The sequence below is a fragment of the Cercospora beticola genome, chromosome 2, assembly GCF_033473495.1.
Source record: "Cercospora beticola chromosome 2, complete sequence".
NCBI classification, from domain to species: Eukaryota; Fungi; Ascomycota; class Dothideomycetes; order Mycosphaerellales; family Mycosphaerellaceae; genus Cercospora; species Cercospora beticola.
The window spans coordinates 1868593-1880198 of record NC_088936.1 but is presented as its reverse complement, the minus strand read 5'-3'; the positions used below and the strand labels follow the sequence as shown (position 1 = coordinate 1880198).

Here is an 11606-nt window from a genome sequence, read left to right as displayed (position 1 = left end):
CAGATTGATGGTTTAGCGCGTGTATTGGGCTAAGCGAATCATGACATGTTGTATCGTTGATGTTTCGAGGATGGATTGCGAGCAGCTGACGAGTTGCAACATTGTACAAAGAAGCGAAAGACGGATCAGAGTGAGCGAGCGAACGAACTATTGAGTGAGCTCAAACATGTATGAAAGGAAATGTGAGTTTTTTCCAATGGAAAACACTGTCTGAAGAAAATCCTACTGGGCATAGTTTCCTCAACCTCTCGGCTTGCTGCTCTGTTCAGAATTTTGACTCTTTGCTGTGCCAATCGCATGGCCAAGCTTTTGCTTGTATACCAAGTCCGACCAACGTACGGCAGTGCTCTTATGCATCGAACTCCTGCATCAGTCACTTCGCGCTTCAATCAAAGCAAAGCAACGCGAGCAGCGATGGCTTCCTCATCACAAGTATCCGTCGCTATCGTCGTCTCCTCCAGCGACCTCTGGCTCATGCTTCACCATGACTCCGTTCGAGCTGCCGGATCCACTCTTTTTGCCGCTCTTCTTGGCCGCGCTGGCTGGAGTCTTCGAGCGCTTGGCGACTGGCGTATCGTCTCCGTAATCTTCATCGTCATCTCCGTCTCCATTCTCACCGTTGACTTCTGATGCGGCTTTCTTTCCGCGCGGACGCTTGGAGGCTGGGGTCTACAGAGTGACAGAAGTGAGAAAGGGTTCTAGAATGGAAGGGATGAGGATGACCTACGCGTGGAGTGCTCTTCTTCGATGGAGTGACGCCTCCTCCGACGGTGTTACCGTTGGCGGCGGTCATGGAACCCGAGAGCGCTCCATACTCTTCTTTGAGCTTCTTCTTGGTCACGCGCATCAGCTCGCGGGCGGAGGCGGCTGAGGCGAGGCCGGCGACGGTCTTAAATTTCTCGTAGTCGATCTGGAGGAGCAAGTGTCAGAGGGGTGTTGGTTGGTCCTGTGGCAGAAGGGAAGGGGTCAAGAGGTACCTTGGGCTCGGTTTCGAAGCACTGCCAGGCGAGTGCGAGGTACTCCATTTGCTTGGTGGAGAGCGGCATAGTTGCTGCTTGCTTGGGTTGAGCTTGGAGTGGAGGTGTGGTGGTTTCGTGCGGGACTTGCGAGGGAGTTGTTAGCTGTGGTTTTTAAAAAGCCCGCTGACGGAGCTCGGGCAGCTTCTGAAATGTGCTTCAGAATAGTAGTGACGGTACGAGCGCGAGTAGCATACTGGTCGTGATGGTGGGTGTAGGCGGTCAAGTTGGATGGGACTTATTCTTACCAGCGGTTGTCGATTTGTGGGTGTGGGTTGCAGTGGTGGTTGCAATATGTGAGCAAACAATGTGCACGTAGTCAAGCGAGAGCGAAAACAAAAAAAGAAGTGGCTGCACCTAGCGAGCTTTGCCGATCTGAAAGTGAAGTGAATGCAAACGGCGCAAATGAAACGAGCAAGTGCAGACTGCCATTTATGTGCGCGGGTATCAGCTGGAGCACATGTAATTGAGACCTCCTTCACGATCAGTCTCGACCCATTGTAGACTCTGACTACCTCGCACATGTCTGGACGGCTTTGGCGTGTCAGCTGCAGACGACTTTCATACACGCTTCACGTCCTTGGCGTGTGTTCCCGCAATGGCCTGCCTGCTCCCACAACATCCCCGCAACTGCAGGTATCCCCTGCATCGCCCAACGGTTCATTAGCATGGCTCAAGACTTCACAAGTGTGAGCTCAGTTTCCTTTCCCACTTCTGCTCCCAGCTTCCATTGCACATAGAAAGATCTTGGCTGTGGCGTTCAGTCAGCAATGGACGAGAGCATATTCTGTCTGCTAGGATCTCAACTCACAAATGTCATTGTTGTGCATGCCAAGGTTCTGAGCTGCAACGGTCGCGTGGAGGTGGAGGTCGAGACGGTAGATCATGAATGCATTCTTCGGGCGCGGAGTCTTCTCTTCACTCTTTCCTTCTCTCCACTCTTCTTCGTGCGCGTGGATGCGGCATTGTTGGTGCTGGGCGTGCTTGCAGAGACGGCGCCTTCACCTTCGAAGCTGCCAGAATGAGTTCTGCGATCCGAACTCTTGAAATTGCGGGTGAAGACAGACAGTGCTTACTGCTTTCTCACATCCTGTTTGTTGCGCGCCAGTTCGAGGCCGTCCACGGCGGATCTGCCAACCCGGACAGACTCGGTGTCGCGCAGACACTGACTCTACCGCCTCACTGCCGTCTTGGACGTGTCCAGATACTTTTCTGGCGGGATGATGCCGATGAGTGGTGCGCTGATGGTTCACGAGATCAACGAGGCTGCTTATTGCAGCAGTGTCGATGCCAGGTGTTCAGTCGTGACCATGATATGAAAGCTTGAGCAAGTCGGTGGCTGCAGTCTGCGGCCGCTCAGTTGTTAGTGCTTTCACCTTAGCTCAACTTGATGCAGAAGCGACGATAGAAGGTAGTTGTCGGCTGAGCGCAATGCCATGATGGTCAGGTATTGGAGCGCAGGGCAGTAGGACCAATTTATGGCAGACTTTACTCTACAATGCTGCTCTGATCTAACAAATCAGAAAGCACGTCTTGCCTCAAGGCAGCGACGTCCGGAGTGTCCATGCTGTATACGCCCTCATATGCATGAATGCTCAGCTGATTCAGGAAGGGCCGCAGCACAGCACGAGCAAAATCTTCCTTGGCCATCGCCTTGACGTCTTCCCTATCCACACCCAGATCGCGGCCGAGAAGGGGCGTGCGTTTCCCAGCGGGCGCGGAAACGTTCGCGGTCCCAGGCATGCCGTCGTCCACATTTGCAGAACTCAAAGCATCTGCGATCTGGTCGGAAAGTGCCGTTGGTGTCCACTTGATAGGCTGGTACACCGCGTCGATTGTGTCGGTGATGTAAAGCCACTCGTGCAGTTGAAACTCGTCTGGAGACAATGTGACAAGCAGATCAAGTAGTTTGCAGGCTTGGAGTAAGGTGAAATTGTTGAACTCATCCGCTTCCGTGCTGTCGGGCATAAGAGATGAGAGCACTGTCTGTAGCTTGTCGTTGATAATGGGCCAGAAGGGCGATAAGTGCGCCGCGCTCATCGAAAGTGCAAGAACTCTACAGAGCATGAAAAGTTCAGCTTTGATGGCCGCGGATGGTGATGATGACGGGCTCGCGTCGAACAATTCCGACATTTTCTCTTCGATCGTTCGGAGGTGAGGCACATAACTGTCTTCCGGCGATGCCAAGAATAGCATACTTATGCGACGAAGGTTGTATTGAGTCTTGCGATCAGCCTCCAGACGGGCAGCATTGGCGCCTACTCCGAACATTATGCCTGCACTCGATGGCGGTGCCAGGCGAAGTAATAGATCGGGCATGCGTTCCTTGTCCTGAAGTGACAACTGATGGAATGCCGGAAACCAGCCATTCATCATGAGCTCGGGCGAGGACGCTAACAGCTTAGGTTCATTGAGCGCATCTCCAACTTCCTTTCTCCAAGGCTTCGCGGTTGGTGCTTTGCGTGCAATCTGCACGACTAGTTGCAGCATATCGATGGAAACGTTCCTCGGGAACGTTCGCGCACGAAGTGCTGGTGCAACGAGGCTCTGTGTGATGTTGTTGATGGCCGTCGCTATCTTTTCTGGCGTGTCAAGAATGAGATCGATCTTTGCAGTCACACGGTTCAGCACCGGCAAAAGCGTCATGGAAGTTTCGTTCTTCGCCTGCCTGGAGCTTGTGTCATCTTCATGCATCGACTCACTTGCTGATTCTGCGACATATCCCGATGGTAGTGTCGTGAATGCGGCAGTGAGAAGTCGCTGAAATGTGTCACCCAGATCTTTTCGCATCTTCCTCTGCTCTCCGAAGTTAGTATTGCCCAGCTTCTCCGCGAGTAGCAGAATAATGGAGAGCAGATGCGACAGCACTTGGCGATAAGGCAAAGGATTGGCAAGGACATCTCGAAGGAATGCAATACAGTTTGGCCAGACCTCGTCCATCGCATCGTCTTCTGTTGAGTCCAAATACGCGGACAGGAAAGTTGCGACTTCGGCCGGCAAGAGATCGATGGTCAGACTTGACTGTCGGGATGCAGGTATAGTCGACGGGTTTGTGCGTGTGCATAAGGCGTCAAGGACAGCGGGTACCACATTCTTTGGCTTCGTGACCTGCATGACTTGCAGTAGACTCGGCGTGGATGTCGCTTCAGTGGATGAGGTTGCTTGGCACCAATGTAGCGCAATCACTTCAAGACTTTCCAGCGGCTCCACGGCGAAGATCTGCTCCAAAAGATGGCGACACTTGTTGCGCACTTTGAAAGCGTTGTACGCTGTTGTTCCTGCGCTGATCGTATCATGCTCGGCAGGGCTTGTAACATTACTAGCCCACAGCCACATTTTGAGCGCCACGCGTATTGCATCGTGGAGTACCAATATGACTGTCAGACGACTATTTGCAGTAGCCGTGCGGCTCGGAGGGCCTTCGGATTTGAACACGCCAGTGGCCACACTGCTGAAAAAGTTAGAGCGAGGCTCGGCTTCTTTGGGCGTCTGCTCGGTCGAGGTGTCGTTGATCAAGCACTCATAGGCCCGATCTAGTATCATTTCCAGCCCATCCAACAAGCTGATGATTGCGATCTCCGGGGCAATCGCTGAAGTAGAGTGCGTCTCCCGTGAGATACTGGCTAATTGATCGTGCGCTGCCGTGAGCTCCTTGCAGAACGTCTCTACGAGTGGAAGAAGGTTGGTGAAGATAGCATCCTCAAAATTCGGGAGGATGTCGGCAAGGAACTCGAGCCAAAGATCCAGATGGTATCGAGATCGCGCATTGGAGATGCCAGCTCGAATGCAATTGAATAGACTAGGCGGTGGACTGATAGCAGCGCTTGTCGAGGTTCCATTGACGGCGGTCTGTGATCGCGAGGGTGGTATCATAGATGGCCGTTTTGCGGCCGTCGACACTGAAGGCCTAGGTTGAGAAGAGTCACCTTCTGCTGCCGGGCGTATCAAGCGCAGTTTCAACGCAGGCTTCAGCAGCTTGAGCAGCGATCCCTGCAAAGAGTGCATATCCCCAGAGATGCACATCGTCAATATGTCAAGTAATCGAGTATCGATGTCCAACGGCTGCAGTGCTGCTGCGGCCGGACTTTGCAGCATCATACCCAATACCGATAAGAGTCGTTTGTTGAGTGTGAGCGATCCGTGTTTCTCGCTACAGAGCATCTGTGAACAGAGTTCGGCAAGTGCAGTGAAACCATCAATCTCTTCGGGTTTGGAGAAGCTCGCAACTTTGATCTTGCTCAGGCATTGCCAAGTCCATTCATTGCCATGGTTCAGCATGTTCTGGAAATGGCTTACGAAGTATTCGAGCTCTCTGATGCGATCCTGTTCCTGCCGCTCGATCTGCCTGTGCGATGCACCAACGGTGGGTCTTTCGATCGGCACACACCCATGAAGGTTCTCGAACAACGTAAAATAGACTTGATCGAGACTATGCAGACGCTGCAGCCATCTCTTGACGACTTCAAATACAGGGAGGGCCGGGTCTTCGAGGGCGTCAAGTGCGAGCATCAGCGGCTGCTCGAGGACTTCTTTGGCAGCTGCAGCTTGTTTCACTCCTGACAAGACTGGCATAGTGCTCGCGCGCCGGACGGCGGTGCCATCGTGACTGGAAGACACCGAATGTGTCCATAGCACGCCGAAACGTCTTGCCACCTCAGCTTCATCTGTTCCGGCTGGCGGAAACCGTATCAGTGCCTTCAAAGATGATTGGGCTGCATCCGATGGGGCGACCAAGTCCTCCAGCTGCCAGAACGCTCGCACTGCTTCAACATGATACTTTGGTTGCTCAGGCGACATGTATGTCCATAAGTGTGTTGCAAGACCCGGTACAAGTGACTCCACCCACGCGGTATCCAAGTAGGGACTCGACTTCGCCGTGGCCAATGCTGCAACGAGTGAGACGGTGTGGTTCACGATTGCGAACGGTAGTTCATGTGCTGGTGCGGCTCCGGGCGCTGCAAAAGATGCCTGCAAGGCATCGGCAATGTTGGAGTGTCGGAGCACGTCCGCACTGCTCGCCTTGTCCAGCAATGCAAGCAGCAAATTCGCGCTCTTGAGAAAAATATCGCCGTTGCCCGATGCCAGTGACTTCTCTACCACGGAGCATATTCTGGAACCCGCCAGGCTCACGACGTGAGCAAGCCCAAAGGGCAAGTGTTTGCTATCCGGTTGTTCTTCCTGCTGATAGAAGCGGACAATGGACTTTTGAATGGTCATGTCTGCGACATCACCACTCTGCACTGTCTCGCTCTGCGGGCGCAACAGCCGTGCTGGAACAAGGACAAGGAGCTGTGACATGATCAGAATGATCTGCGTTCGGGCACTGCTGGTGATCGCATCAGATGTGACCCGGCTCGCCAGATAGAGAAGCGTCATCGGGATGTGAGCAGCGATCATTTCTTCGTCTCTTACGTTGAATGTATCAACCAGCCAGCGCACGAGCTCAAGATCTGCCGTCCTGCTGCCACCACTGTCCAAGGCGACCGTGAGTACTTCAATAATGTTGCCCCAGATGAGACTGGCTTCAACAGCATCGAAAAAAGTGCTCGCGCTTCTGACGACCTCAGCCACCTGTTCAGAAGGCGCTGTTTTGGAATAGATATGCAAAGACCTCATCGCAGGGAGAAAAACTCGCGTCACCAGGTGACCTCCAATTTCCCAGCGATCCATTAGCGACGAGCAGATTCGGTACGCACGCGTGCGGGAAGCTGCATCAGTTGCGGATGTTTGTAGCATCTTCAGCACACATCGTTCAAGGCTTGATCTGCCGTATGCAAGGAAATACTTCAACTGGAAATTGGAGCTCGGGTCGTCGGAATTTTTTCGTTCGAGCTTTGGCGAAGATTCTCCATCTGTAGTATCTTTGGGTTCAGGGCCTAGGAACCAACTCCAGAGACGTCTGTTCAAAGACATATCTTTTCGCAAGCTCACTTGCGACACTGCAGTCACAAGTCGATCAAGATCCTCTTTTCGGGCTCGCTCTTGGAGCACCGTGGAGCTGAGGGGCAGATTTGTGACCAAAAGATCGAGGAAGCCCCTCTGGACAAGGACCTGAGGATCCGAAAGTCCGGATACGAAGCAACGTATAAGTAGTCCTGGTTCAGGAGACACGATGCATTCCGCCTCTCTAGGCATGCGTGTCGGCTTGCTTCTATTCCCCGGTACATTTGTCGCCCCAGGAAAGACAGGCAGTGATCTAAGCAAGTAGTTCAAGGCACCCTGTCGCCTGGCAGGACTGGTGATGATAGCGAGGAATAGGCATTGCCAAAAGTAGCCGCCCGAGTCTCCGTCGGACAGAGTATCCTCATTGTCCACCGAAAATGATTGCTCGAGCGAATGCAAGATAGTGAAGGCACGCTCAAAATCTTCGCCTTGACCCTCTTCCAGTGCAGGTAGCAATGCCAGTATAAGTGATTTCAGAGCAGGCCTGAGCTCGGATGGATCCAATTGCACCACATACTTCTCCAGTATCTCGTAGAGTGCAGGCCGGACGGATAATGATGCAAACGACAAAACCGACGCCAGACCTGGTAATAGCTCGTGCAAATGACCGGAAATGTACTCCCTTCCGAGGGCAGAAAAGATGTAAGCGTACACTTCCAACGCCTTCTGATGCACTCCCGACGGTAGTGCTGGGTTCAGGCATTGTGCCAATCTAGCTGCAATTGCAGCGCTGTGAGGGAGGATCGGGACATCTTTTGGATGCGTTTGGATAGCCTTCAGAAGTCGGGCCAGGAAGGCGATGTAGTCTGCCCATTCTTCGGGCGAAATCTCCCAAGTCGAGAGCGCTCGCTCAATGTTGGCGGCATATCTTCGAAGACTTTTGTCTGCCTTGAATAGATCTGCATCGGTATCAGGACTGGTTGCATGGTCTCTAGCACACACCCACGTACATACCGCCCTCGACGGCTCGACGCGTACTGCGTGGGACTGGAGAAGCGCGCCCTGAGCTCGCCGGCGAGATGGGACGTCCGCCACCGCCCGCACCACCAAGGCTCATCTTACCTCGCGCAAGACGATGCTTTCATCTAAGCTGCAGCATGAATTTTGGCGAGTCGATATTCGTCGTCACTTCGTGAGATTGTACTGAACAGATGTTAGATGCCAAGACTCATACTAACCGAATTTGGCTGCCTAAGCGACGAATCCGCCGACCAGTGGCAAGCCCACATGGCCACGATCTCACGTCGTGCTGACCATGCGTCCCCATAAACAGACACGACTCTCGTGTCTGCTCGTCTCGACGCATTTCATTGGAAAGCAGGACAGCTATGCTAATGAATAATGCCCGACGATGATGGAACTGCGCCAGAAAGTGCCGGAGTGAATCCGAACGCGTCTCAGCCCGCTTCACATGCCATCGAGGAGAGCAGCAATGGTTCGGCCGCACAGGACGCATCAGAGCCACAGGCCGACCCAGATCCGGCTACATCACAAGAGCTGACGCCTCCTCCATTGCCTCCGAGGCCATCATATTCAGCAGCTTCCCTTCGGCTGTCCAAACAAGCATCCCGGCCCCAGCTTCTGTCCAGTCCGACCACAGTCGTGTCCTCAACAAACGTGCATACTCAGACACGAGCAAGCAGCAATGTCAGTCCGCAGTCCTCTCCAAAAAGCAAAGCCGTGTCCAGGAAGCATAGTTTCACCCACTTTGGGCGTTTCGTAAGCAACAACAACAGTGACGGAGAAGACTCGGCTAGTATCAAGAGCTTTATTCCATCCCTGGACGCCCGCCTCGACAACGAGAGTATACTTGGCGATGTCACTGCCGATGACAATGGGCCTGCGGGCAAAGCAATCAGCAGCCAGGTCGAGAAGGAGAATCCGTTTGAGACCATCTCTCCAGAGGACGAAGTACTGGAGGAACAGATCACACGTGAGTTCGAGGAGCTGGAGCTAGACGCTGAGAACGGAATCACGGAAGATGACTTACTTTCGGCATGGAAGTCGAGATTGAAGCACTTTTTCATCTTGTCTGCATCTGGCAAGCCCGTCTATAGCCGGCACGGCGATGATCAGATGATCAGTCACTACGTTGGCGTAGCGCAAACATTGATATCATTCTATCAAGATCAGGAAGATCCCCTGAAATCTTTCACAGCAGGCGACACACGATTCGTCATGCTGTCCAAAGGCCCGTTAAATCTGGTGGCGATCAGTCGGTTACCAGAGAGCGAATCTCAGTTGAGAACGCAACTCGAATCACTGTACATGCAGATTCTGTCGACTCTTACATTGCCAAGCATGGAGCGCATGTTCTCGAATCGACCTTCAACAGACCTTCGACGGCCGCTGCAAGGTACTGATGTCCTTCTTGATGGGCTCGCAGATGGCTTCACTCGTGGCTCTCCTTCGACCTTGCTGTCAGCATTGGAGTGTCTTCGGATGCGTAAGACCCATCGCAGGGCGATCAATGACACGTTGTTGAAGGTACGCTCGCCGAACCTTCTCTACGGCCTCATTGTAGCGGCTGGGCGCCTTGTGAGCGTAGTCCGACCAAAGAAGCATTCTCTCCATCCTGGTGATCTTCACCTGATCTTCAACATGCTCTTTGAAGCAGGAAGCGTCAAAGCGAATGGCGGCGAGAACTGGATACCACTGTGTCTACCCGGTTTTAACAACACCGGGTTCCTTTACATGTACGTCAGCTTCTTCAACGCATCTGAGGAAAAGACCGAAGCAGAAGGTCCGGAAGGACGGCCATCAAGCTCCGGCGAGAACAATGACGAACTCGCAATCGTCCTCATCAGCGCCAACAAGGAAGCGTTCTTCGAGCTTCGAAAATTGCGTAACGAACTCGTGGATCAACTCGAATCTACCAACAACAGCATGAACAACATCAAGACTTCCATACGCCGCGGACATGCAACCTGTTCTGAAATCGTTCCTGGGACACCTCTTCGTCACTTCCTCTACAAAAGCCGCGCGAACGTGCAATTCGTAATGCCGTCTTTCGAGCCGCACTTCTCTGGTCTCATGGGCCGACGCAAACTCGTCTCGCTGTATGCGCAGCTGCAGGAATCTCTCCATTCTCGCACAGCAAGATTGAAGGTCCAGCATAGCATATCGGCTGATTCGACAGCGCTCGCCTGGGAAACGCCCTTCTTTGAGTTGTATTGTGTGGCGGGCCCGCAGACTTCGAGGAAGGCACTTGTGCAAGGGGCGAACAGGGTTGTCCAGTGGATTCGCAGGGAAGAGGAGCGGGTGTTCATTATCGGTGGAGCGGTGTTTTAGGATAGCATGAGAGATGGTACGAACGCAGTCACTGGGACGACAGGGCTCCGACGATGGTTCGTGAGATGAGCAAAAGAAGCCACAGTATCAAACAAGTGCATCACGAATCTCACAAACTATCAATTCACCTTTCACTTCTGGTCCTCAACCTACGGCACCCTCCCACCCTGCCTCGTCGCCTTCGCCAACTCACTCTGCGCCACATCATCCGCATACCTCTGATAAATCGGCAAATAATATTTCCTCTCCGACATCGTATCCCTCACACTCTCCCTCTCTTCCAAAGCCCTAATCCACCCACTCAACCTCCTCCAAACCTCATCATCCCCCTCCCCACCTTCCACCGGCAACCCCAACCCCCCCTTAAACTCATCAAAAACCCACAACCTCACCATCCAAGGCGCAACCACAAAATCAATCAGCAACGGCTCTTCGCCTCTCCAAAACGGCCCACCCTTTTCTTCTCCTCCAGCTTTAGCAAGTTCATACAACGTTCCCAAAAACTCCCCTCTAACCCTCTCCAACCCCTCCCCATCACTCATCGGCTGCCACTGCAAAAATTTATGGAAACTCGTCACAACCTTCTCCGTAAAGAAATTAATCCAGATTCTCATCCTCGCAGTCTCATAAGGATCTTTGGGTCTCAAATTTGGTCCATGATCGGGAAAAGCATCTTCGAGAAATTCTGCTACGATTGTACTTTCGTAGAGGGGTTGGTTGTTGTATTGGAGAGTGGGGACGAGACCTCTGGGGTTCAAGGAGAGGAGGGAAGCGGGTTTGTTGTAGGGGTTGACTTCGATGTATTGATAGGGGATTTTTTTCTCTTCGAGGAGGGTCCAGATGCGTTGGACGAAGGGGCAGCTGTTTTGACAATAGTGAGTGAGATGTTCTTTGCTCAAAGAGTGGATGCTACTTACAACCAACCAGAGTAGAGCTTGAGAGGTTGTTCGGCTTGATGGGCATCGACAATGGCTTTGGCGGGGCCGGTTGCGACTGGATGGAGATTTGCGTCAGGATGAGAGCCCATTTTCGATCTTTGTTTTGTATTGGATTCAAAGAGATTGATCAGATGATGAGGACAGTGACTGTCGTCTGCTTTTGAATATGTACACTGCTTGACTGCTACATATGTGCATCGATCGTTCTTCGCATTAATCATCATGCCATGACGTGACAGCTCAATCACGCGCGCGGGGTATCGTAAAGGGAAAAGATGCCTCCCTCCATACCCGACCCATAGAACTCCAAAGCAAACCCTTCCCAATGTAACCAGATTTGAAATGCAAAATGCCCCCCATGATAACGCTGTATCCTTTGCGTCTTGCTGAAACTTTGTAGATCCCTGCCGTGAACTCC

The 11606-nt window shown here is 52.7% G+C and overlaps 4 protein-coding genes across 4 annotated transcripts; 1 reads left to right on the top strand and 3 right to left on the bottom strand.

Moving 5' to 3' along the window:
- Positions 1-426: 426 nt before the first annotated feature.
- RHO25_002763 (uncharacterized protein) lies at positions 427-1025 on the bottom strand (the record flags this gene model as incomplete). The annotated part of the gene is made up of 3 exons (XM_023598318.2): positions 427-669; positions 728-910; positions 978-1025. The coding sequence occupies 3 exons, from the start codon at positions 1023-1025 to the stop codon at positions 427-429; spliced, it is 474 nt and encodes a 157-aa protein (XP_023455740.2).
- Positions 1026-2504: 1479 nt separating this feature from the next.
- On the bottom strand, positions 2505-8016 carry RHO25_002762 (uncharacterized protein; the record flags this gene model as incomplete). Its single annotated transcript, XM_023598317.2, has 2 exons — positions 2505-7858; positions 7914-8016. The coding sequence occupies 2 exons, from the start codon at positions 8014-8016 to the stop codon at positions 2505-2507; spliced, it is 5457 nt and encodes a 1818-aa protein (XP_023455741.1).
- Positions 8017-8300: 284 nt separating this feature from the next.
- RHO25_002761 (uncharacterized protein) lies at positions 8301-10250 on the top strand (the record flags this gene model as incomplete). The annotated part of the gene is made up of 1 exon (XM_023598316.2): positions 8301-10250. The coding sequence occupies one exon, from the start codon at positions 8301-8303 to the stop codon at positions 10248-10250; it is 1950 nt and encodes a 649-aa protein (XP_023455732.1).
- A 149-nt stretch (positions 10251-10399) lies between these two features.
- Positions 10400-11277, bottom strand: RHO25_002760 (uncharacterized protein; the record flags this gene model as incomplete). Its single annotated transcript, XM_023598315.2, has 2 exons — positions 10400-11111; positions 11168-11277. 2 exons carry the CDS (start codon positions 11275-11277, stop codon positions 10400-10402), a joined length of 822 nt encoding a protein of 273 aa, XP_023455733.1.
- Positions 11278-11606: the final 329 nt, after the last annotated feature.